A 27,843-nucleotide genomic window follows, 5' to 3' on the forward strand; every position below is an offset into this window, starting at 1 on the left:
AGGTCACTTTCACATTTGGCCTCTTACAAAGAGAAAATGAGAGTTAGAAACTTGTCAATTTGAAATGTGAATACCATTAGTCATCCTAGAAACAATACTATTCTTTGTATATCTCAGCAATGAAGCCTCTAATGTTATCCCTCATTCCACCTTTGTCTCAAACCCATGTCAACTAAGTTGACAGTAGTAGTAGCTCTTTCTGTCAACACAAACAGTTGCACCTAGCCTAGGTACCCATATTAGTTATATCCATGCACAATTATGTATTTTGAAACAGGGTCATACTGGCCTTTATTGGTCTTGAATTCATAAAAGATCCTGCAGGCTCTGCCTCTCAAGTACAGAGATTAATTCATGATATCTGCTTTAACCTTACATTTTTGTGTCTTAGCCTACCAACATTTTCTTTTCCTATTGGTAATTCTCTTTATCCTCCCATCTGCCTATATTTTCTTATCTAGGGCCTTTCTTGGTCCTCTTCTAAGTATTTGGTAGTAGCTGTCAGTGGTTTTGCAAGATAAAGGGTGTGCAGCAGGAAATGTGGCCTACATTGTTGGATGGTACAATTCTTCCATGGCAGTGTTCATGTATAACATCAGTTGTGCTGTCTGTGATGCATTTATTTATAATTTACTGCTGAATGGAGAATTAATATTTAGGTTTTAGTTTTTAATGTATATGGATTACTTTGTGTCTGCCTGATGCCCTTGGAGGCAAGAAGGATCCCCTGGAACTATAAATAGAAATTGGGGTGTGCTGTGAATGTGACTCAAACTGGGATTCTGTGAAGAAACAGCCAGTACTCTTTACTCTTAACTGTTGAGCCATCTCTCCAACCCTGACTTTCAGATTAACATTCTTTAAGATTGTAGTCCTTTGTTCTTAGGGGAAAAACTTGAAAAATCCTGCATTTGTCATACCCCTTAGTATGAGTAAGAAACTGATTCTCTTAAAATCACTACAGTTTTAACCATATGTAAATTTTTGAAGTAAGGACTTGGAGAGAGAGCCTACCAGTTAAGACCACATGCTGTTCTTGCAGAAAAACCCAAAGTCTGGATTCCAGTGTCCACATACAACTCCCAGCTGGCTGCAATTCCAGCTCCATGGGACCTAATGCCTTTTTTAGCCTCCTTGGGTACTAGGTACAACAGTGACGCAAACACGTTAAAAAAGGGGGGGGGGGAACTGTTTCAAGCCTAACTGTCCAGTGATAAGCCTAACAATGTTCATTCCATTCTTAGTTATACTATAATACCACTTCTATAAATTATTCCTTTAAAATTCTCCAATACTTTGATATGCTTATTTCAACTATAACATTTATCTTAGTCATAAGACAAAACCAGGTTTCACACTGTACTTTTGGAGTTGCTAAATTTTATTCATAAACCAGAGTACCCTTTGGTGCTATAATCAAAGAAATCACATGAAGCCCTCCGATTCCCACCAAAAAAACATTACAAGTTTTAATACTGTTTATGTACCATATCCTTATCTTCTATAAATGGAAGAATGTATCTGGGAGTGTAGCTGGCACTGCACTCTTGTTTTAAAACATGTACATAGGGGTCACATTTTAAGGTCGCTCAAGAAATACAAACAAAGATTGTTCATCATTCAATTTATTACATGTATGAATATTAACATCTCATGTTATCCATCTAATTCAATCAAAACCAACAAAGAAAAAAGTTAACCATGTTTTTCATATGAACATTCTTACACAGAATCCCTGTAACTTAAAATAGAAATGTGTTCATCTGCATTAAATTGACAATTTTAAAAATATTTTCTAAAAAGAAAAATCACTTTTAGTAGTTAAATATATTTGTTAGTTGCTTGATGGCATCAGTGTCCAAGTTTAAGAATAAACATACTTTCCAAAAGTGGACATTGTGGGTGAGTCTAGCTGGAGATACATATCTATATGTAAGCACACATGTCCTTTTTTTTTTTTTTTTTTTTTTTTTAATCTTGCTTTTCTATTTGAGAAAAACTAAGTTTGAACTTTGCTGCTATAAGTCCCAGGAAGCTACTAGAAAAAAACATCGCGTTAAGATTGCTGTTTAGTTCCATTCTTGCCCAATAAAAGTATAGAAACACTGTCTTTATTTGATGGTGTGCATAAATATTACACTCCATGGATAGCAAAAATATTTTTATTTATAATTTACAGTTCACAAGTGAAAATCGTACATTTGTACACATACAATTTCATTTTGTTACATTTGCACTCATCTACAGAACTTTCACACAACAAGCACCTGAAACTGTGCAGGCAGTAGGAAATGCAAATACTAAAATGTATTTATTAACCAAATGATAGCTGAAGGCCCTGCCACAGCTAGACAATTTATATAGATATGTCTATATATACATAAAAAAATTCTTCACCTAGATCCAACAGCAGCCTTTGTTAAAAAAGAAAAGCATACCTTTCTCATTTTATTTAAACTGACTCAACTGTATCACTTTCTGTTTTAATTTCAGTGGGTGTTGCTACACTTTCTTCTGAACAAGCTGGTGGGGCATCAATTTGTTCTTCCTTAACTTTGGGATTTTCACAGGGTTCTTGTAATTCGTTTTTGACAATGTTCAACATAATGTTCAAAGGGTTTTCAACTGGTGTCTTGCTGGGAGATGGTGTACAATCAAATGAAGATGTCTACAAAATGAAAATCCCTATAAGTACTAATAAAGGTTCAAACCATTAAGTAACAATTTCTAAGAGTTCAGACAAAGGACTACGACATTCAATTACAATGCTTGCTTCCTACAAGCTAATAACACTGTTCAGTATGTACTCAGCAAGGAGTACATTAACATTAGTATCATTAAAAGTCAGACAGGCTTCAGTAGGTAATTGTTATAATACAAAAGACAATCCTATCCTAATTTTGTGAGTCTGTTATGTGGATTTTAAGTAGTCTTTTGAGATCTTTTTAAATCCCTGCATCAAAAACACCCTAGGGAAGCTCTAGTCTTTTAGTGACCTAAATATGTATTAAAATCTATATCAAACCAGTGCCATGAGTAGTCAACATGTTCCACTGGTTTAGAAAAGTCAAGGTCAAGATATAGATATAATAATTTGAATTTCTGGGGCTACTAGACTGATGTTTTTGACAATTTTATATAAGTCATCAGTTAAAGTGTATTATTAGAGCTGAGAAGATGATGCAGTGGATAAAATGCAAGTTTACCATGCAAGTGTAAGGGCCTGAGTTGAAATCTCCAGGACACACATAAAATTTAGATACATAAGAGAATCCCTGGGAACTTGTAAAATAACTAGACTGGTATAATCACAAAAGAAAAGAGACTCATTAAAGGTTAAGGACTAACACCTAAGTTTGTCCTCTGACCTCCATATGTGTAACCTGCATTCACATGAAAATACAGACACAAATATTTTTATTTATTGACAGTGTTGCTAAGTGGTCCTGATTATCCTGGAATTCACTATGTAGACCAGGCTGGTCTCAAATTCAAGAGATCCTCCTGCTTCTCAAGTGCTGTGATTAAAAGGTATGTGCCACCAATGCCTAGCCTAACAAATTTCAAAATATCATCCCTCTACCAAGTGACTAAATACATTAAAAAAAAAAATTAGTTCTTCCCAGAGCCCTAAAAATTTTGCCCGTTGTGATTCTTTTTAGTTCTCAAATTTTCTGTCTGGTTGTCCAGTAAAAGTTATAAAGATTCAAGTAAACAAAACTAGAAGTAAACATTACTATGAATTTTAATTGTATTTTATCAGTAATAAACCAATGTACATCAGAGCATAATGCCAATATCTAATAAACAACCTACTAACTTTAAAAAATTAAAATAAAATTTATTAATATAAATAAAAATATACACTATCCAAAAAGAACTTACATTTTGATAATCTTCATAACATGATGGATGGTAAATCTGAAGAAGGAAAAAAATAGTTATTACATGCATGTTCATTTTTAATACATTTGAATTTTTTTCTTTAATTTTTAAACCAAGAGATGATAAAATTCATTTGGCCAAAAAAAAAAAATATCCAAACTTTTAACCTAACATAACTTAGAGTGAAAAACCATTTCTTTAAACCTGGCTTTGTACACTTAAAATGTCTAGCTCTATTTTCAAGAGAATAACAGTTATGATTATAAGAATGTAGTTAAGACAGAAAGTTTAGTTGAGTCCAGTTTAAGTATAGAACCATATGGTTGCTAGAATTCCTCTAAAGGAAACATTGACTATTTGAAGTTCAGTATCTTTTCACTAAACAAACCCAGAAAGGACTATGAATCATCTTCAAAAGGGTGAGTTATTCTAAAACATGATCATTAACAATGCCGTATAAAGAACTGAAAGTTACCTTTCCGTCTACTCTAATAGCATTTTTTAAGTGCCATTCTTCCTCCTCTTCATCCCAGTACTGTTCAAATTGCTCTTGACAGATTTCACAACTCTAAAATAGAAGCATATAAAATAAAATTTACATTGTTCATTAAAATAAAAACAAACCTTTTGAGTAAGAAATTTTAGAAAATCTAAAAAAAAGTTTTATGGATTATTCCAGCCTTTCACAAAAAAAGGTTATTAACATTTCACTATTAGTCACTGATGGCATCCAACCCAAACTGGTCATGAAACAGCCAAGACTTTCTTGTTGGCTTTTTTAAAAACCTTAACAAGAAATCATTTTTATATTTGCTACAACAATGTCTCATGTACCTTAGGCTGGCATCCAGTTCAATATGCTGGGCCTGGTCTTGAACCCTGATCCTCTGTGCTACCATGCCAGGGATAAAACATGTTTATGACTTAAAAGGATGTGAGGTACACTGCCAGAGACAGGAATTTCGAACACCATTCTATTACCTCAACTGCTCCAGCTGGTCCAGCAGGTACACTTTGGAACTCCTTTTCTTTAGCAGCCTCCTGAGTTTTAAGGACAACCTCTTCATGAACCTTTTCAAAAAACTGGCTTTTTGCACGTTCCTCCAGATCAGCTATTTCTTCAAATTCTATCCAGTCCTTAAAAGAAATTGATGTAAAAGATTAGGTTCATTTCTATCCACATTTTTACAGTTTTGTCATAACTGTAATCATGTTAAAGTTATGGGTACATTTTCATACAATGTGCTCTGATGTTACTTTAATATACTTGTTTTCTTTGAGCCCTATAACTAATCTTTTTTCTCTTTCCAACAGGGTCTTCATATGTAGCCCAGCTGTCAACCACGTAGCTATGCTTGGCCTACTGGCAATCTTCCTCCTGCCTTAGCCTTCCACCTTACTAAGATTACAGGTCGCCAAATCAGGCACTGACTGAAATCTTAATGCTAATTTCCTAGTAACTCTAAGATACCACTAACAAGATAAACTTCACAGTTTCATTTACATTTATTTTGGAACTGGACAGATGGCTCAATGGTTAAGACCATTTATTGCTCTTGTGGGACCAGGGTTCAGTTCCACTAACATGGTAGCTCACACCCATCTGTTAACTCCAGTTCCAAGGCAACACCCTTAGTTGGCCTCCTCAAGCACTACATAAGTGCATTTCATCTTTAAAGAAGAACTAAAAGCTCCAACAAATATTAAAGAAATGTTAGAAATTTAAATATTTTAAAGGATTTATGGGTACAGGTATCCAAGGAAGCTAGAGGTGTCAGATCTCATGGAGGTGCAGGCAAGATGCTCATACACAAAATAATCATAAATCTAAAAAATAATCCACGGATAAAGTTTTATTCAGAAAGTTCATGTTAACCTTCAGCAATTACTTAAACATACACTTCAGTATAACTGACATCTAGATTACTCAGAGGCATATGGATTACTTACTGTTAGACTGTAGTACCAACGTCTGTGAGTGACTTTTCTGCTAACATCTTTCTCAGTTCTATTCTGTCGATAATGCCAGTCCAAGTGATCTGCATAAACATCTGTCTGGGATGTCGTAAACCTCATTCCACAAGAGTAACATTGAATCCCAGTGTACAGCCGGTTTATTACACTGTCATAACGTCTATTTTGAAAAAAGAAAGTTTCAAGTTTTAAGACATGACAGTGGCTAAAAACAAAATACTTAAGTTTTCTATATCTTAACAGAAATCAAACCAGAAAGATTTATGTAAAAATTACTTTGTTACTGACCCTTTTTACTTTAGCTTTGGAGCCTATTTCTTATTTATAAATTTGCCTTGGTTACTTATTTTCTTTTGGCTAAAAATGGAGAAACACTATAGGTTCCCTAACAAGGCAACAGTAATTCAACTGCTTAATATGAAGTTACTATCAATAAAGAGAAGACATGATTAGTAGAAAGAACAGAAAGAGAATTACAATTATTAATGTTTTGAATAAATAAATGACCTTTTTGAGTTTAAAGAATAGTTAAAGTTATAAGTAATAAAGTTTAATGTGTAACAAGAATAATTAAATTATATTTAATTTATATGTGTAAATGTGCACATGGTGCAGGTGCCAGAGTATAAAACTGTCAGACCCCATGGCTGATGTGGCTGCTTGGCATCCAAGTTAGAGACTCTGAAAAAACAGTATGTGCTCTTAATCACTGAGCTGTCTCTCCAGACCCTAATGTTTGCGTTTTATTTACAGTTGTTCCTTGCTATCTAGAAGCAGGATGGCTCACACTTGTAATCCCAATATTCAGAGTTCAGCTCAGGCTAACAAGACATCTCAAAAAAGAAAGTAGAAAATGATATAAATAAATAAATAAATAAATAAATAAATAAATAAATAAATAAATACAAAAAAACATGAAATAAGGCATGAATATAAGTACCTTAATATTTAAACTTGAGCACAGGTAAAAGGTATGATTCAAGCCACTGTTCTCTAAATGACTGTCACAGATGAAAGTACTCTTCACAAAAGCTTGATGGTGTGAGTTCAACCCCCAGAAACCACAATAGAAGGAGAGAACCAACTCCCAAAACTTGCTCTCTAACTTACACAAACATGGTAGGTAATACCTCCACTCACACACAAGTACAGAAACAATGCACAGTAATAGTAAAAATTTTAAAATATCACATACTGCTTCAATTCTTCAATTGTGAAATTAGTAAGATCTGGAACATCTTGATCTTCATTCTGATCCTCCTCCTCCTCAGGGGGAGGCTGAGCAACAGCCTCATTTACCTCTGCAGTCGACAAGATTCATTTTTCAATATCACATTCTGTTCTGTTCTTTATAGCAAAACACTGGTTACAAGCATTAAGTGTTTGATATGACAATTACTGGCAAAGGAACCTAAAGAAATTTCTTAAAATCTTTTTTCTTCAACATTCAAATTATTTTCAAATACCGAAGGACTAGTAAAATTCGGTATATGGTATTTATAGTAATGTTAACTAAAACAGTAGGCCAGGAGGATAGTTCAATCTGTAGATATTGTTAACATTTTCCTTATAAAAAAAATTACACTTGTTTTTCAAAAGATATTACAAGGTATACTAATTTATTCAAGAGTAGAACTTTACAATAACCTACTATACACCATAATAATAGTATTTAAGCTTGGTGTATACAAATGTATACAACCATACTCACGTGCTGTAGCTGAGTCAGGCTGTGACAATTTGAGAATTCCTGTTTTTAGCAGTTTTGAAAACAATTCGTTTACATCCACCTGACTGAGATGATTATCAGGGTAGGCCTTAGGAAGACCGCCTTAAAAAACACACACAAAAAAAAATTCTTAATATAAAAGATATAAAGATTCATACCATATTAAGTATTTCTTCAAAGTTATAGCTTTCTTCGAGATATTCCACCAACAATAAATCTTTGTAATGATGTGTTCAATTATTTAACAAGTTCAACTTTTCTTTTTGGCTGATAAATCATTACTTGAAAAATATTCCAGGATAATAAAAGCTGTGTGTGAGTGTATAGACTAATTATATATATGATATACATATCATATATAAAACTTACTAAATTATCAAATTTATTTTTAAAACATTTTAAGTTATTTAAACTAAAAATATTTAAATATTTTAAATTATCAAATTTGTTATTAAATTATTTTAACTTTTTAAGCATTTAATATATTTAAATAATTTTTATATATTTACAATTTTTTGTTTGTTTGTTTCTTTTTTTCGGAGCTGGGGACCAAACCCAGGGCCTTGCGCTTCCTAGGTAAGCGCTCTACCACTGAGCTAAATCCCCAGCCCCTATATTTACAATTTTTAAAAGGGGGGTATTACTTGTCACTTTATCACTTGTCTAGTTACTTGCACATGAAATAAAGCAGGATTCAAGGGACAATAAGTCTTATGATCCTTCTATGCATGCAGCACAGTTTCTAAGACCAACTTCCACCTTTCTATTTCACTAGCCCTGATCTAAACACCTCAAAAAGTAGTTCTCTAAAGATTAAGTAGTGAAGTGTCTCTTTAAAAAGACCACAGCCGGGGTTGGGGATTTAGCTCAGTGGTAGAGCACTTGCCTAGGAAGCGCAAGGCCCTGGGTTCGATCCCCAGTTCCGAAAAAAAGAACAACAAAAAAAAAAAAAAACAGCCAAATGGAGTACTGCTGTTGTTCCATGGTATGATAAACCAGAGAAATGGTTGATGAAAGGGTATGTATGAGCCCTGAAGCCTAGAACACTTACCCATCTGATACTTATTGAGCTGGCCTCACCAAGGAATTCAAACCATTGCTAAGCACTATCAACTTTACCAAAGCTTTAACAAGTTGAGTAAGACAACAATCTTCTCAAATTCAACCCAACCCATTATCTTGCTAGCACTATGCTAATAACTAATCCTTTAACTCATTTGTAAAAACAAGGCCAGCAGGTAGGCCAGCAGGTAGGCAGAAGAGTGCTTTACCTAGCAAACTCAAAGGCCCTAGGTTTGGGTTCTAGTACTATTTTAAACAGTGAACATGGTGATGTATCCTCGTAATCCCCAGCACTCAGGAAGCAGAAGCAGGTAGATCTGTTAAGAGGCTAACTTGGTCTACATAGTGAGACCCTATGTAAAAATTAAGTAATATTTAAGTGTTTACTCTACTGTTAACCATATGACTACACCTCCAGGAAAAAAATGCTATTAACTATTCCACTGAAAGGCAGAATCAACTTGTATCCATAATACATATAGGCGCTACCCTTGATCATTAGATAAATCCACTACAGTGTGCATATATAATATAATTGTCTATTCAAATTAAGTATCTAAATGCAGGAATGTTTGCCTCAATAATCAATTACAATGGCATTTACACAAGTTCAACATGAGAATGAACTATTTGTATGTCTAAGGGGGATAATTAGCTATTCATTTGTTTGGAAGTATCCATGTTTCCTCGGAGATAAAGAAGAATATTACGCTACTAACTCCTAGAATTTTAGCTAGACACTCAACTTTCTAATTGCGAGACATAAAGTAGTTGCTTACTGCGGCCTAAATTTCTACTGCTTGTAAAAGAGGATTAATATAGTTCCTGTCTGAGGTTGACGTGAAGGTTAAATAAATACTATTAGTAAGGCAATGAGGTGTTATTTGGCACAATATACAGTTCATAAAGGGGAGAGCATATCTGTCACACTAAAAGTTCTTCAAAGGATGAATCTTACTAAATTCTTCCTAGCACAAAGCTTTCCATGCAGTGCAGCAAATGAACAAGAATAGAACTATGGAAAGAGTATTACTTTCAATTAAAGAATATTAAGAGAATCTGAAAGACAGCTTCCTAATAATAGTTCATACTTTTTGAAAGAACCAGTAGAACTTAAGAAAAATATAAAAATATGTATAATGCCTCAACCAATATTCCCACAGGGAGCAAACTCATTTCATCTGCAACAAGGCTCATATAAATGCTAAATAAATAAATAAATATCAATATTCTAAAAATAAGAAAAGTATATAGTTCTTAAACCTTATGTCATCAGCTTCAACATGACAAACTTTTTCTAAATAATTTTATTTGTGTGTGTAGGCACATGTGTACAAGTGCCTAGAGACCAGTACGCATACTGTGTGTCTGTATGTACATACACAAGTACCCATTAAGACAAAAGGTACTTGATCTCACTATAACTCAAGTTACATTTCTGGTAGTTATGAGCTATCTGATGTAGGTAATGGGAACTAAAAAAGGTCCTCTACAAAAACAGTATATATTCTTAAATTCTAAGCTATCTCTACATCCCCAACAAATTCTTTATTCAACAAGAAAAAGTAGTTTCTAAAGAAGAATATATTCATACAGCACTTAAAACTTTTCACACACCTCATTTTTCTTTTAAACTTTTAAGAAATTAATATTTCTTCCAAGAAATACTGACACTACTATCTCCTTTTATAGAAGAAAAATTGAACAAGGATAACACTTGTTTATGCCTGACCCAGCCACAACTATGGGGGTTGCTTACTAACCCTAATTGTCCATCCAGAAATTAAAAGAATTTGTACTGAATTTAAATTGACAAAATTTTTTTTAATTTTTTTAAAGATTTATTTATTTCATGTATGTGGGTACACTGTCACTGTCTTCAGACACCAGAAAAGGGCATCGGATCCCATGACAGATGGTTGTAAGCCACCACGTGGTTGCTGGGAATTGAACTCAGGACCTCTGGAAGAGCAGTCAGTGCTCTTAACCACCGAGACAACTCCAGCCCCCCAGAATTTTTTTAAGAACTAATTCATAAATTGTAGCTTCATTAGAACCTCCCTAGTTTGTAAGTTATGAAAATTCTTTAAAACTTTGTGAAGTCAGTAACAAAATTATATTCAAAGTATCATGTGTTTGGAGGGAGTTGTTTCTTTGGTTGTGTCTTTTGTTTGGAAGATTTTTGCGTATGGTATGGAATTCAAGGCTTTGTACATGCTCGGCCAATGATCTATAACCAAGCTACTATCTACTCCCAAAAGTATGTTTCTAAAACAGCTTAGAAACGTTTTGAACCCAGGGCTTCATGTATGCTGGTTAAGTTCTGTGCTCTAATACTGAACTGTATTATATACCCAGGCCTTACAATTTAGAAACTAAAACAAGTATCACAGCAGTATACACACACACACACACACACACACACACACACACTCACACACACTCTCTCTCTCTCTCGTGTGTGTGTATGTGTACACAAAAATATATTTCCCATTTACCACAAAGAAAAATTAATTTTAAAATTCATTATTAGTTATAAGTCACTCTAAAATAACAAAAATACCTATCGGGAGACCTGGCTAAGAAATTAGGGGTTTTTTCTATTCATTCACCCATTAAAAACTTATAAATGAACCACTTTATGAGGTAATATTCCCCAGTATTATGTTTACTAGATCATAATACACACAGTCAAAAAAGCTACAAATATCAACTAAAGTTTCTGTTTATAGTTTTCTTCAGCCTATCACAACAAAATTATCAATCATTCCTTCTAGCTGGAGAGATGGCTCAGCGGTTAAGAACACAGACTGCTCTTCCAGTGGTCTTGATTTCAATTCCCAGCAACCATGTGGTGGCTCACAACCATCTGTAATGGGATCCGATGCCCTCTTCTAGTATAGTAACAGTGTACTCACATATATAAAATAAATAAATCTTTTAAAAAATATAATAAAATTAAAAATTATCATTCCTCTAGCAAACCTCAACTCATTACATTTTCTTCCCTCTTGATTAGTCTACATGTCCAATCTAATCATCTCTAGCTGTAAAACAAGGTTTGTATGACCTAATACAACAACATAAACTCAAAGAATAAAACACTTTACCCAGATTAAATTTCTACAAATTGAACACAATCTCTCAAAAATGCCATTTTCTAAACCAAAAGCTATTGAACAAAAGTTATGTCTTGAAAATATCACACAGTTCAGAAATACATACCTGAAGGATTTTGAATAAAAGCTCCAGGATTCTGTGGATGAACTGGTAAAAACTGTTGTCCTTGGCCAAACGCAACTGGCTGAGCAACACCAGTCAGAACCTTTAAGATAAGTGTTAATTTTAAAAACAGTCTCTCTATAAATTTCTAATAACATTCTACCACATAAAAATGTTCTAAGGCCCAAGTCTATGATAATAAAGATTTAGAAAGTAACAACTGGTGTACTTCCACAAACTTTAATAGTTTCTAATAATTCTATCTGTTTCAGAGTTATAAGGAACTGAGACTAAGTTAAAAACTTCCTTTAAATAAGGATGACATAAAAGAGCATTCAGGATGCAGAGGCAGGACTCTGAGTTTGAGGATAGTATGGTCTACAGCGAGTTTCAGGACAGCCATGGCTACACTGAGAAACCTTGGGGGTGGGGGGGGTACTTTCTCAAAGTATAAAGAAATGTGTTTATATGGGGTTGGGAATTTAGCTCAGTGGTAGAGCGCTTGCCTAGCAAGCCCAAGGCCCTGAGTTCGGTCCTCAGCTCCGAAAAAAAAAAGAAAACAAAAAAAATGAAATGTGTTTATGCTATACAAGTCACTTTCCCCTTGGTATGTTTTTTCTTATTTCACAAAAGGAAGAACTGAACTGGCCTCCAGAAATAAAACCTTTACATAATCACAGCTGCTACTTAACAAAACTGAAGCCAGAATTCCTAACCTTGAATATTTTCCACTCAAAAGTCTGTTTTATGTTTCAACCAAGTATGATGGTGTATAACTACAATTCCAGGAGTGGTAACTTGGGAACTGAGGCAAGAGGACTGCAAATTTAAGGCCATCCGGAGTTATGCTAATAAAACTATGTCTTGGGGGGAAAAAGCAAAGAAAAAAAACAATGTGAACTTCAAGCAGTCATCCTACTTGGCCATCATTTTTGAATAAGGTTATAGCGGGAGTTCACAGTATATTACCAAAAGTCATCAAAGGGAATTTAAAAAAAAAAAAACTGCTGGGGATGGTAGCTCACATCTATAATCCCAGTGTGCTTGAGAGGTTTAAGACAGGGCAACTATCTTGAATTTGAGATGGAAGTGAACTATACAGTTTGAGGTCTGGACAGCATGGAATAGAGTTAAGGCCTTAGCTACAAAAAAACAAATCTGAGTGTAGGCCTTAAATTATGGCTTAGTGGTATATCATCTGTTTAGAGTCTCTGAATTCAAGCTCCAGATTAAGACTGCAATAAAGATAAAGATTGCAATAAAGTAGTAAAATAAGTACTGTAGTAGCATACAAATTTAGTACTTTGGACTTAGTTACATGAATATTTTAGTCTATTATTATATGAATAGTATATATTATATATACTGTTATAATTTATAAATCTTGATCACTATCTTTGTGACAACAGTGTAGAACATGAATGAACACACACACAGACACACACATACAAACCAATTTGATACATCACAGGAAAAAAAAAAAAGACTAAAAATTGTACGGCATTTGGTAATGACAATCTCATTTCTACATAGTTGAGTTCCAGGTCATATGGAGCTACAGAGAAAGACCCTGTCTCAAAATCAAACAAAAAGCTGGAGTTGGTTCAGTGGTTTAAAGAGCACTGGCTGCTCTCACAAAGAACCTAGGTTTGGTTCCTAGCACCCCCCTGATTGACTCACAACCAACCACCTGTCATTCCAGTTCCAGGCGGGAATCTAATGCCTTCTTCTGGCCTCCACGGTCACTACATACACATGGTGTGCATACATACATGTAGGAAAACATTCATACACATAGAATACAACAAATAAACCTTGAAAAAAAAGTATGCAAAATAAAGCCAAGGATGGATGGACAGGCCTGTAAACTGAACAATTTAAAAAGCTAAGACAGGAGATTTGAGAATTCAAGGGCAGCCTGAGCTCCAATAGCAAGCTCTAGGCAGCTTGAGCTCAAGGAAGACTCATTTAAAACAACAAAAAATGCACAAGTACATGGAAGGATGACTGTATACGTTCATGTGACTACCACATATCAAAAGGCAGGTAGCAAGTTTACCGTGTGGGGATTAATATCAAGCAATTGTATCCAACTAGAGTACCTAAAAGTGTTGTGAAAATTGAAAATTCAAAATTATAAAGATATATACAACTTCATTTCTTAACTCAGACTAAAGAAATTCTTGGTTAAAAAGAAACATTCAAAGCGAATCAGTTCTAATGTTTTCTTTTAAGCAAATCAGGGCTCAACAGTTGTGCAGGGTAATGGAGGTCATTAAAACATTGAATTAGCATGAAAAAAACAAAAAAGAGGGTTGGTGAGATGGCTCGGCAACCACACGGTGGCTCCCTCTTCTGGTGTGTCTGAAGAGAGCAACAGTGTACTCACATACATACAATAAATAAATCTTTAAAAAAAAAAAATTCAACCAAGACAGTTGAGTGGGGAAAGGTGCTTGCCATCAAGCCTGATGACCCCTGGTTCACACATGGGTAGGAGAAAAGTGCTCCCACAAGTTTCCCTCTGACCTCCACAAGCTCACCATGGCACATATGCACACCAACACAAACACACAAAAGTACAATTAAGTAAGAAACAGTTTAGTGGCACAGACAGTAGAGTGCTTGCCTACCACACACAAAGCCCTTGTTTAACCCCCAGAACTGGAAACAATGGGCACGCTGTAGTTCTAACACTCTGTGGGTGGAGACAGGAGACGCAAGTTCAAAGTCACCCTATGGAACACAGAGTTCAATACCAGTCAAGGCTAAATGAGACCTTTTCACAAAGAAATGAAATGATATGAAATAGGGACTGAAAAGATACTTCAGTTGTTAGAAGTGCTTTCTGCTCTACTCTTCCAAAGAACCTAACCCAGGTCCCAGCAGGCATATAAAGCAGCCCACAGGAGCTCCAGTGCCCTGCATCTGGCCTGTGTGTCACCTGGACACACCTGCAAGAACAGGCACATAAAACATAAACTATGGTCTTTTAAAAATAAGTGCACACATTCCGTTAGAAGGAAGACATGAAGAGAAAAACTGAGAAGATTCAGTATCTTGGAAGAGCTACAATCATTTGAATATAAGTGGCAAATATCACCCCCCAAAAACTCTCACCCCGCTTTCCAAATATCCAGGTGTTACATTAAGTATATTAAGAACATACACCGGCTGGGGATTTAGCTCAGTGGTAGAGCGCTTACCTAGGAAGCGCAAGGCCCTGGGTTCGGTCCCCAGCTCCGAAAAAAAGAACCAAAAAAAAAAAGAACATACACCATAACGTACGTTTTTAAAGCCTTTCCCAAATACTAAGAACATTTTTTTAAAAAAGAAAAAAGTTAACTCAACCTTAAGAATTAAGCTACACAGAGTATTTGAGCGCAGCCTAGACTACAAATCTGTCCTAAGTTTACTTACCTATGTAATTACCACATAATTTTAGAACAACTAGAACAGCTTACCTGTTGAGATGTCTGAATATTTCCTACTGACATTGGTGTAGGTAAATTGCCAAAGTTTCCAAACTGAGAACTCTGAAGATTCTTTTCATCAAAATAGTGTCCGGATGGTCTGTTAATGGGATTTGGGAAATTCTGGTTTCCAGGGCCATGTGGTCCATTAAAATTTGGTCCTTGAGGTGTATCAAATATTTGTTCGTGTCTTTGGAACTGTAGTCCTTGAGATGGAACATTAAAAGCATTGCCCGGTGGATCACTATATGGGCCAGTCTGATTGAAAGATTCAATCCTTTGTGAAGGATGATTGTCAAATCGGGTTCCTTGTAGACCAAGAGGAATATCAAATCTTGATGCTTGCTGGTGCTGTGGCCCATCAAATCTTTGAGGTACACCATCAAATCTCGGTTGAACCTGCTGTCCAGGTGGCCCATCAAATCTCTGTGGACCTGGCTGACCAGTTCTTTCAAATCTAGGACCTGGCTGGCCATGTAATCCATCAAATCTTGGCAAAAGTGATGGCTGACCTGGCTGTCCATCAAACCTTAAAGAGTGACAACCTTCAAATCTAGGACCACCTTGACCCAGAGGCCCTTCAATTCTCAGGCCACCTCCTGGTACAGGACCCTCAAACCTCATTCCACCTCCTTGTTGAACTAAAGGTCCTTCAAACCTGATCCCAACCCCTGGTTGACCATGTGGTCCCTCAAACCTAAGGTTCCCACCTAGTTGATTATGTCCTTCAAATCTCAGACCAGCTACAGACTGACCATGGGGACCCTCAAACCTCATTCCAACTCCTTGCTGTAGCAAAGGGCCCTCAAATCTGATACCACCACCTGGCTGACCATGAGGCCCATCAAACCTAATTGCAGCCCCTGATGGACCATGACCCCCTTCAAATCTGAGTCCACCTACAGGCTGACCTCGAGGATTATCAAATCTAAGACTGCCCACAGGCTGTCCATGAGGTCCCTCAAACCTGAGACCACCCACAGGTTGACCACGATGTCCTTCAAACCTGAGACCACCCACAGGCTGACCCCCTGGTCCTTCAAATCGTAAACCACCTGCAGATCCCTCAAACCTCAGACTAGGTGAACCTTCAAAACGAAAACCACCTCCTCCTCCTTGACCAATTGGCCCTTCAAACCGCAGAGGTGTTCCTACTGGTCCTGGAGGGCCTTCAAATCTCAAAGGACACCCACCTCCTAACTGACCTTGTGGTCCTTCAAATCTCATAGGGCCTCCTCCCCCAATTTGTCCTGGTGACCCATCAAACCGAAGAGAACCTGGTGTAGGAGGTCCATCAATTCTAGGGCTTAATTTATTAGGTCCTTCAAAAATCATCTTGGTTGGGCCATCTCTCGTCACAGATGGCCTACCAGGTCCATCAAATAACGGTCGGTCTTCAGCTAGAGCTGTAAGTCGCTGATTTGTATCAAGGCCAGCAAATCTTGATGCTGGGCCATCTACAAATGGTTTATCTGAATCTTCATATCTAGGTCGCTTAAGTGGAAAACGATCATTAAATGGCGATCTCTGCTCCTCTCGTACACCTTTCAAAAAGAAAAATAAACATTTTCACTAAAATGAATTTATATCCACTTATCTCTATTTCTTATAGTTATCTAAAACCTATCCAAAGATTATCTCACTATATTAGTGGGTAGGGAAGAGACAGACAGCAACAGTAAGTTAAGAAGATGCCCTTTTGATTCAGATATACCTAGGATTAAAAAATTCCCATCCTATCAAGGTACTTGTCATTTCACTTTGAGAGCAAATTACTTAACATCTCTAGTTTTGTTTCCTATTTGTAAAGCTAAAATAAAACTTATTTCCTTGGATTTTGTGGATTTAATCAATTTTTTTTTTAAAAACTTAATGAAGTCCCTAATATAACTGATCTTATAAATTATTAACTAGGTCCCTTCCCTTTCCATGAGAAAAGGCAACAAAACAGACAGACAGACAGACAGACAGACAGACACACACACACACACACACACACACACACACACACACACACAAAAAGGTAGTCTGAACCGTGATAAAATCCAGCCCCACTTAGCTTGTTCATTTTCCCTTCACTGCTGTGTGATTCAATAGGCATAATCTCATTTAACTTTTTCTACCTTTAGCAGAGACTTGCTCGTCATGTCTTCTCCGGCCCTCATGGGGTGAAAGATTCTCAGCATAAGTACGACTCCCAGATATAGGAGAAAGACGTCTTGCTCTTTCACTAAATTGTTCTTTTCTGTCAAACTGTGCTCCACTATTCCTACTTGCATGTTTACTTTTGGATGGCTCACATTCTATTCCAGACAACAAGGCATCAGTCAAAGGGTAGTCAAAAATATCAGGATCTAAGAGATCAAGTCTTGGAAATGAATGCTGAACCTGTGTCCTTTTCAGTTTTGCTTTATGTTCATAGTAGGTTAATTCAGCATCAGATAAGAGAGGTTTCTTTTTTAATCCACCTTTATTTTCTTCTTTAGGACTATCCCGTACATTGCATCTATGTTTACCTTCTTGATACTGAAATAGCTGTCGAATTTGATGCACAACAACAAGGAACTCATCCTGTGTAATTTCACCAGATGCTAAACGTTCACTCGTCTGCATAGGGATGATAAAACAAAATTAAGTATTTTAAATATAAAAAATATTAAAAACTGAATAAAAGAAAATAACTACATGAAATTAATGATAGTACCTTTTGAAGTAATTCTCTTTTGCTTGCAAGAGTTAATTCTTTAGGAATTTGAAGATTGGCATCTACACTTAATCGATGCTGCTGCTTTGGAGCTCGAGGTGACAAGATTCCTTTAGTGCTTGACCAGCTTTCCCTATGCCTTAGATGAGGAGGCTTACTATGTTCATCTCCCTGTTGTAAGCTGAAACCACAAAGGCAGTATTACTTCGAAGCATTTATTTAAAAAATAAAACTCCCAGGCTATACTTAAGGATATTTTAAGGATCTGGTTAAATAAAATAGGAACATAAAAGTTTTTCTGAAAATTTCGAAAAAAGCAAGCTAAATAAAGAATTCTGATTCTTAGAGTTTTAATTCAGAGATTTAATTCAGGGCAATGATTATCTAGGTTTAATACTAGGTCTGACCCCTACCAGCAGTACTACCAGCACACACACAAAGTAAAAAATAAATAAATAAATAAATAAACCAAGCTGACGGAGTAGAATCATAAATTCAAAGACAAGAGTGGGCTAGCTAGCATATTCCAGGCCAAGTGGGGTTATATAGCTAGACCCTGTCGAAAAACACCAACAATTAAAAACAAAAAACAAGCAACTATGATTCTTGCATATAAACATACAACACCTCTAGAAGATGAGTAAACCTCTCTACAAGTATCTAATGAAATATAGTTAACCCACTGGCTTGTCTAAAAAAATTAATTGTAATATCCAATTAATATCTAAATTAACACTACCTTTTAAGTGTGTATGCTAAAGCCAGGAATGAAGAATCACACCTATAATCCCAGCATTAAGGAGGCTAAAGTAGTAAGACTGTCATTATTCGGAGGCCATCCCATACTACTAAGTGAGTTCATGCTAACATGACAAACGTTTGATTGAGCATTGCCTTAATAAAGTAAAAACATCGAAATAAAAATCATACATTTTATTTTAACAAAAACATCAGCAACATACCTTTTATTTTCTTCCCAACCAGATTTCCATCTTTTGGCAGACTTAGAGCTTTGCCAATTCTCTATATTCTCCTTTGGGTCACCACCTGACTTCATAGAATGTTGACCTGCAGTTTCTTGAGGCCGGTCCTCATCCATCTTTTTGAGTCGTCTGGGATCTCGAACATCCTGCTTAGCACTTCTCTTAATATTTCTTTCTTCCCTGGAAGGTGGTGGAAATTCGTCCATATGTGACTGTTTAAGACCTGACTGACGCATCTTTCCAGCTTTGGGTGCCAAAGTGGGAGACATACTTCTTTGCCTTCGTTTGGGTGACCGTCTATCTCTTCTCTTTGGGGAATGTACAATTGGTGACCGAGACTTAGGTGACCTTGATCTCGATCTCTTTCTAGTACTTGATCTCCCTGGTTTTGTCCCCTGTTTTTCCAATTCTTCTGTAACCATGTCTTGTTTTTGGACAACGCCATTTATGATTTTACTTCTACTGCCAATCAATCTATGTTCAGATGATTTCATGTGCTCATCTTTATCCTTCTTTTCTGCAGTTTTTCTCTTTTCTTTTACATCTTCATCTTTGCCCTCAGCTTTATCCTGAAGATGCTTCTTTAATCGTGGATCTCTCTTGTTCATATCAGACAACCTCATACTTTCAGATTCTTGATTTTTCAAGTCTTTTGTGTGGGATAATTTGTTTTTTAAAGGTGATGGTGATTTAGACTTAGATTTAGATTTAGAATCTAACTGGTCAAGTTCTTTCTTGGTTATTCTTTCACCTGATTTACTTTTTTCTTGCTTGGATGAATTTAGTTTTTCAGAGGGCACAGTCTTACTTGTTTTAATATCAGACTGGTTTATTGTATTCATTACAAATTCTTTCCTATGACTCTGCTCTTTGCCATGGGAAGAATGTTGGCTCATCCTGTTAAGTCGGGGATCCCGGTTAGTTCCTTTCAAATCTTGCATTTGTAAGGAGGGACCCACTCGGCTTTTGTCAGGTTGTACAGGGACCTGATGGGGAGTTTTAACAGCCATAGTGGGAATTTGAGGAACATGTAATTTAGATGGTGCTGAACCAGGACCCAAGTTGGCTGTCTCCTGCTGAACACTCAGAGATACTGCCTGAAATACAAAATGTTCATGTTAATACCATAACCAATGGAGACTATTTTTTTGTCATTATACAGATTATATTAGAACACTTCCAAATATCCATTTGCATTAATACTGCATTAACAATACATACTTTTGGGTGGGGAAGGGGACAAAAGGAGGGGTTAAGGGTTTCCCTATATAACCTTCGAGGGCCTGGAACTCACACAAAGAGAGGTCTGCCTATCTCTAGCTCCCAGTTCTGGAATTAAAGACACATTATCACCAAGCATGGCAATATTCTACTTCTTTTTCGGAGCTGGGGACCGAACCCAGGGCCCAAGCGCTCTACCACTGAGCTAAATCCCCAACCCCAATATTCTACTTCTAATGTATGAATATAATGAAGAGTCCAAGAAAATAAATGACCTTACTTCTTACCAGCCCTTTACATTTTAGAATAAAATTTCTAATACAATGAAAAAAATAATTCCTCAAAATCATCTATGATTCTAAACCAGACTGTGGCTCAAAACAGTAAAATGACTAAACTACAACTGTTCTGCACAAGACATAGAATGATTCTAATTAAACTTTGTCATAAGATAGTTCCTCTCAAAATGTTAATGAACTTATAAAATTCTGTCTTCCTACATCTCAATCTCAAACTTAGATGCACATATGCTCTTGCATTTCTTTGTTTTTGATGACTTTTGTAAACTTTTAGAAACCTGATTTGTTCATGAAAATTACTTAAAGACATTCACCATAATACACTATCTTAGAACTGAAATATTAAAACCATATTAAAAACAATTGTAAAACAAAACTTAGTGCTAATCTAGTAAGAGTTGTATTTTTATTCCTAATGTTTTAAGACATGCTGCCCAGGCTGGCCTCAAACTAGCTATGTGACTAAAGACGACCCTAAATTTCTTTCTCCTGCCTCCTATTCCCAACTACTAGGATTACAGTCTTATGCCATCAAACCTGGAACTATGTATAATAGGGATCCCAGTACCGATCCTAATACACATGTGTGTGTGTGTATATATAGTTACACATACACAACACATACATTCACAATATATATAATATATACATATATATTACACACACAATAGACACATTTGCATCCCAAGACATCAATCTAGAAGAACATATTGAGAAAAAAGCATACCGTTCAAAATCAAGTGTTCTATAATAAGGATATGAAAGTTTGGCTTAATCAGTATCATAATTTTTAAATTAAAGTAGGTTAAAGTCAAAATACTCAAATTACAAAATAAGTGTTTCCCTATTATAAAGATTTAAATAGCAAATTTCCCCTACTTACCAGTTGTGCCTTAGCTTGTTCTAACTCCAGTTCCAGCTTTTTCTGCTGAAGTTCTAGCAACTGTTTTTGTTTTGCCAGTAACTGTTGCCTTATTAGTTGTTCCTGGGTGAGATTCTTTTGTATATCAGGTACAATGGGAGGAGTGGAGATATTAGGGGAACTGACCACTGTGCCAGGTGTTGAAGGCTCATCAGGCTATAAGAAAAGAAGACTTTTTAAGCAAAACATTTATTTAGACCTGCCAAAGGTCAACCAAAAATTATCAACTTTACCTTACTGTTTTCCATAGTCACAAATATCCAATACAAAAGTTCACAAAAAAGTGCTTAGGGATTTAAAATGCCAAATGTTACATAAAAGATATGGTGATTACACATACACATTTACTACTTTTTCAATTTAAACTGATTCTAGTTTTTTGCTTTTTGGAACGTTTACAGAAGTTAATACTTGAGAGTCAAATTGTACTACCATATATATCATTCACATAAAGACTTACCGATTTATTTAAAAATTTGGGATTCACATGGATGCTAGATGTATTCACATTAGGAGGCAGAGGTTTAATAGGCCAAGCAGGATCTAATGAATTGACTCTGACATCCAAGGCATAAAGTTTCTTCAAAGGGAATATTTCATCCCATGTGGAACGTAATTTAAATAAACTTTTTCTAGTATTTTCATCCACCTAAAACAACAGAATAATTCTCTGGCTTGTTAAGTTACTATAAAATGTTATATATTTTAAGTATAAAGCTACTTCCAACTCACATATTATCCATTTGTACATAAAAACTTATTAAAAGCACGTTTGATTGCTAATTTTTTTAGTTCTCAAAAGAAATCAGAACAGTAGTTATCTAGTAGACTTTAAGCAAGCAGCCAGGAAACTTTTTATCTTTTCAAAAGCACAAAAGGCTCTACATTTTAGGGCTTGATATATTCCTAATAAACTTACTGGATGAAAACATAAAGCCAGAAATTGGTTTACCTGATGGTTAATTTTTTTATGTTACTTGCTAGTAGCAAATAGTTAAAAAGAGAAAATTATCTTAACAACCAAACACAATATCCTATGACTATTATCTATGAACTACTACTTTGGATACAGAAGACACCCTCATAATTTTTATTCGCAAAATCCTAGGCAAGAATGGGCATTATATATCTTGCCTGTTCACATTGTAATGTATGTAATAAGATTTTCAGAAAACAGAAAAAGTACTTACACAAGTTTTTAACTTTGGCCCTTTATCTATATTCATGTTTTTAGAGAATATATTTACAAGGTCACTTTTATTAACTATAATAATACTAGAAACCAAACCTCCAAATAATTGGAACATACTGAAATTTAAATCAGGTTAAGTTCCCCTACTTATTACAAAGTGGGCTGTCCTTATCCTCCAGTAACTAGTATTTAGCAAAATCTACAAATATTCATACCACTGACACTTTTTAATACCTGAAATACAGCTTTCCAAAACTACTCCTCTATATACTATTTCTTTTCTACCCACTTAAATAACCCTACTACCCAATTTTACCATTCAGACAGCTGGTACGTTCTATAAAAAGTATTAAAATATGACATCAACTATGTTAGTAATCTTTAAAATAAATATATTCAAGGGCCCTATTGCTTCAGAAAACACCTCCTGCTAACCAAATGACCAGTTACAATATCACAATGGAAATGTACAATTTCTAGCTATTAAGCATTTCTCCCAAGCACTAAAGAGGAATTAAAGTATTTCCAGAATAACTTAAAGCAATTATCTGGTCCACCATTCACACATACCTGTAACTTTAACACTTTAACAAGGTAACAACTCTAAAAACCATTGTGGGGAAGGGACTTAATAGGAACTATGAACTGAGGGACAGGAGGATCATGCTTTCCACTCCCCAACACCAGTTATTTAAACTACAAAACTAGGCACTATGGAAGCTAACTTTTCATCCATATTCTACAAATAACTTCATATAACCAATACATTTCAAAAATACACAATTATACAAGTTAATTAAGGGTATACTCAAATCTTGAATGGATTAAACACCATCCACTTTAATACTCTAGAATAAAAAAACTATCATTTGTCACTTTCTTTAAAAAGGCACTTTACTGTAAAATGTCCAAAACAATGAAACATTCCACCACCCAAGAAAACCCAACACAAGACCAGTATTTATTAATCTGGAACACATTTAAAACTTTTTCAAATGTTTCTAAATATATATATATACCTTTTCAAACACACAAATAAATGTTGCAACTAGATTTTTAGTAAAGGCAGTGAGATACTCTCTTCCAACATTTTTCACGATAGAATCCATAAGGTACATAACTGGAAGCTTCTCTGAGGAAGGAGCCTAAAGTATAAAAAAGAAACTGAAAAGTTTAGTATAGTGAATTACCACCAAAAAATTACTTTTAAAAGTGTTTCTAAACCTACAATACAGACCTCTAGTTTTGTTGGTACAAAATCTTTTGATGTTAACTTTTTAAGCCTTTAAGTGTTCAAAAGTACTTGTTTCTAACAATGTTTTAATTGTGCATTAAAAAAAGTTCAGAATTATAAAGAGAAAAAAACCATTATCTCTAGTACTTTATACTTAACATAAAATTGTGTGCATTTGGTAAACCGTGTTCAAAGTGACAATAAAAGGAGAGGAAAAAAATATTTTCTGTAATCCAAGTGTCAGCTTGGGGATCATCAGTGTTTATCTTGTACCTTGAAATCAATCAAGTACTCTGCTAGATGCCCTGGTTTCGCTGGACAATTTTATATGTTAAAAAGTCTATGAAACTTTGTTGTTACCTATAAAATTAAATTACTTTTCTATAATCCAAATAATGAACTTAAACACACTTCACATATGAAGTCAATGGCAAGACGCTTAAACCTTGCACACAAACATGCAGAAGTGCAAGCTTGTTACTGATACAAGAAAAACTGGATAGAGGAGCCGCTGAGTCATGTAAGTCAGGTTCAACTGGACTGGAAACCTGGATGTCCTGACGGTTCTCTTCACAGCATGGACTGTCGTCGAAACATTTCTCCTCTTACATGCACAAACCAAGGATTCTAAACTTGTGCTGAGCCAGAGTGGTGATGCTGATAAAGGTACCAGCCCTTCCAGGGTAAAGTTGCCCCAGTTGAACTTCAAAGTCTACCCACCACTGGCTCTTAGAAGGTACAGCAAGCTTCCAGAAAGCATCAGCAGGTTCACAGACTTGTTGGGAAGCACTAACACACATGCCATATAAGCTGTTAACTGACTCCACAGGAGTACCCATGATTTAAGAAAACAAAACTTAGGTGAACCCCCAATTACCCACCCCATGTGTATATGAAACTAGCTGAACACTTACCCATAGCTACCTGTAGCTAGGGCAGGCTCACACTTCTGGGGTATACAATGTCATACTTCATAAAATAAATTGCCCTGACAAGTGTGTGGAAATGCTCTTGCTTCTGTTATCACCTTTACAACCAAAGTTGACTAAAGAAACATCTGAGTAATTCTGTATTAAAAAGAACTTATGTGCTAATAAAGGGTTCACAAAGTCACTGTGTGGGGGCAAACTATTAAATACCAACATGTCAAATGTTTTATTGGTGTGTCTTCACCTTATCATGTCTTGTTTTTGTACTTAAATAGGCTTTTTTAACACCACAATTTGTTCAATAGGCTAGAGTTTTATTGTACAAGTGAAGTCCTATGTAATATCCTTTTCCCTACTGTTACGAGAAGACTGAAATTAGGTGTGAGTCCATTAGTTTAGTTTTGCTGAGATGCTAAAGAGTAAGGACACGAACATACACTCCCAGAAGCACTAAACCAAGCCAGTTGCTACCAAATAATGGCAAACCCTCCCCTCACCCCCAACCCAGATTAAGATTCTTTCCCCAAAGTGACCTTTACATCTTCCACTTAGTCTGGCTTTACAAAAATAACCAGGAAGCATGTGCCCAAAAAACTCTTGCGCTTACTTTCACCAGAAAATAGTCCACCTATTTTCACCACTTTGTGTAACAAAATACAAATACAAGTTTTATGTGGTCAATATAGTCTGCATAAAGTTTTCAGTTCTCCAAGGTCTTGTAGATCCATTTTAAAACCAGCAAGAAGCTGTCTCCTTTGAATGGCAATCTGAGCTGCTAAATATTAGGTGCTGTGAATATCAATACCCAAAATATAGTTTGAAAACTTTTGTTCTTATAAATCCAAGTGCTGTTCTTTTTTTAAAGGTATTTAATGTTAAGTCTTCAACAAGGAAAAAAGATACATTTTCTCTGCCAACATGTAATGTGGTTATGAACAAAAAAGTTGAGTATGAGGAGCGCTTCCTTCTTAAACCTCATACTTTAAAAAACATCTGTTTCAGAGGCATTCAACAGGAAAAGGTGAAGACTTGTTTTAGCTGTCAAAATGAACACGATAAATTTGCTGAGCCCTTAAAGGAAAAAAAAAACTTCCCCCTCTTTAAATTAAGGTTTGAAAGGACCACGTGAAACCGTGTATCTTGTGAACTGATTTACCCAAAAGAGTGGATGGACCTAAAGAAGAATGAACCCAAGTCACTTAAAGACTTTTGTTTAAAACACACAACCACATAAGTAAAAATTCTTGGAAACAGATTCTACACCTTACAAAGGTAAATAAAAAAGACAAATACATATTTTATATGTTTTATTCACAAATTTTATAATACCAGTCACACATTTCAAAACCATTTATTAGAGTCAGACCACTCAGTTGTACACTAGACAGAAACCGTCTCTAAACAATATATTGGTGGTTGTTGTTAAAAGTGGCCTTTTAAAAGGGGTTCACTCTGCTAAAAGGAGGCTCATCCTGATAATTGCAATCACTAACAACTAGAGAAAAAAAAACTAAACCTTAAGTACAAGCTTGAAAAGTAACTTAAAACGTATTAATTGGGAAGCGGTTAAGACTCAATATAACTAAGTTTAACAGTAACTTTACTTAAATGACATATCGCTCCCACATGAATCCACAGAAAAGGAAGACCAGAGGGAAAACAGAAGGTAGCAAAGGACCACTTCGGTCAAGGGGTGAAGAAAAGCAAGCCTTCACTATCAGGGGAGGGAGAAAAAGAGAATAGGAAAGGAGGGACTGAAATTTTCAAAGAAACTCCAAGTATTTGTTACCCACTGGGCCAATTCTCCACCTACAGGTTGGATAAGATCTCCCCCCACACGCCCAAACCCCACCCTCGGCCCAATTTCCCTACCACTGGGGCAAAATTAGACCCTCCGAGAGGAGAATAAAAGTTTGATCTAACAGCCCCCACCCCAAAATGGGGTTGACGGGTGCGAGCAGCTGCCTGGCTGGCAGGGAACGGTTTCTCCTCTCTTCCCTTTCGCATCATGTGCTTTGCAGGCGCCATGTTGAGCTAACAGGCCGCTGCTCCACTCGGGGCCAATTCCCTATACCCAACCCACCGACAGCTCGCTCCCAGGTCCCCCTTCACCTCCTTCCAATCCACAGAGCACAATTCCCCAAAAAGGACACTGAGGGAAAGCCCCTCCCCACCTTCCCAAGGGCTTAAGATGGTTTGTTTTTAACTCTTTCGCTCCCAAAACACAAACTGTCTCTAAGTATTCCCCCATCCGAAAAGGGTTGAACCCAATGCGTGCGAGCGTGGGGACGTACTCAGAGGTGGCCTAAATAGGGAGTTGGTAAGCGGAAATGGGGCTCCACCCTGCATCCTCCCCGCTCCCTCCCCGAAAGAGGCCCACGCTCCCAGCCGGGGCCAAAGACCAAGCCCGAGTCGGGGGTGGGGGGTTGGAAAGGAGGAACTCCGTCCCCCTTCGGATGGAAGCGAGACCTGGGATGAGGCTGACACTAAAATCAAGGAGTATTAGAAGAATAGGAGGCTGCGGGGTGTATAAAAACCTTGGCGGTTTGGGCCTCGATGAGAGAGACGATCTCCTTGGCGAAGGGCAGGTTCTCCTCGGCTAGAATGGTCAGCATATTGATGTGCGGTTTGCTATTGAAGGTCAGGTCTTCCAGCGACGACTGATAATCCCGACAGGCGTCCTCCCGGGCCCCCGCAGCCCCGGCCTCGGCGGGCGTCTGCTCTGACATTGCGCCGCGGCCCCCCTCCGAGGTCCGCCGCCGCCGAAGCTGAAGCCGCTCGACACCCCGCCTCCCTTCCGACGCCTCGGCCTCGCTCCCCGGGTCTCCGGCGGCTGCGGCTTCACCACATGCTGACCGCGGAGGGGGGATGGGGGACGACCCAGGGGGAACCTCGGGGAAGAAACGCCGCAGCCTCACGGGGAATCTCCGTCTACTTCCAGCCGCCGCCGGGGCTTCTTTCTCCACAGACACAAAATGGCGGCGGCAGTGGCGGCTCCAGCTCCGAAAATGTCT

General features: G+C 36.6%; 1 protein-coding gene across 2 annotated transcripts; it reads right to left on the reverse strand.

Moving 5' to 3' along the window:
* Positions 1 to 1,609: 1,609 nt before the first annotated feature.
* On the reverse strand, positions 1,610 to 27,843 carry Pcf11 (PCF11 cleavage and polyadenylation factor subunit). 2 transcript variants are annotated; one of them, NM_001427432.1, is given in 16 exon segments: positions 1,610 to 2,668; positions 3,886 to 3,921; positions 4,361 to 4,453; positions 4,867 to 5,022; positions 5,836 to 6,019; positions 7,055 to 7,160; positions 7,571 to 7,690; positions 11,876 to 11,975; positions 15,337 to 16,889; positions 17,862 to 17,952; positions 18,050 to 18,230; positions 19,012 to 20,129; positions 21,436 to 21,630; positions 21,935 to 22,123; positions 23,686 to 23,811; positions 27,367 to 27,843. In NM_001427432.1, coding segments are annotated over 16 exon segments (4,656 nt in total). In that variant the 5' UTR covers positions 27,559 to 27,843; the 3' UTR covers positions 1,610 to 2,452.

Source organism: Rattus norvegicus, chromosome 1 (genome assembly GCF_021556685.1).
Source record: "Rattus norvegicus strain SHRSP/BbbUtx chromosome 1, alternate assembly SHRSP_T2T, whole genome shotgun sequence".
NCBI classification, from domain to species: domain Eukaryota; kingdom Metazoa; phylum Chordata; class Mammalia; order Rodentia; family Muridae; genus Rattus; species Rattus norvegicus.

What these genes read in the sequence shown, in the direction of transcription:
- Pcf11 (XM_087570204.1), bottom strand. Translation starts at nt 27,558, where the DNA reads ATGTCAGAGCAGACGCCCGCCGAGGCCGGGGCTGCGGGGGCCCGGGAG. An exon ending in TTATTTGTGTGTTTGAAAAG is followed by an intron (nt 22,124 to 23,685) that starts GTATATATATAT and finishes CTGTTGTTTTAG; the next exon opens with GTGGATGAAAATACTAGAAA. An exon ending in ACAATTGAAGAATTGAAGCA is followed by an intron (nt 6,020 to 7,054) that starts GTATGTGATATT and finishes TTTTCAAAATAG; the next exon opens with ACGTTATGACAGTGTAATAA.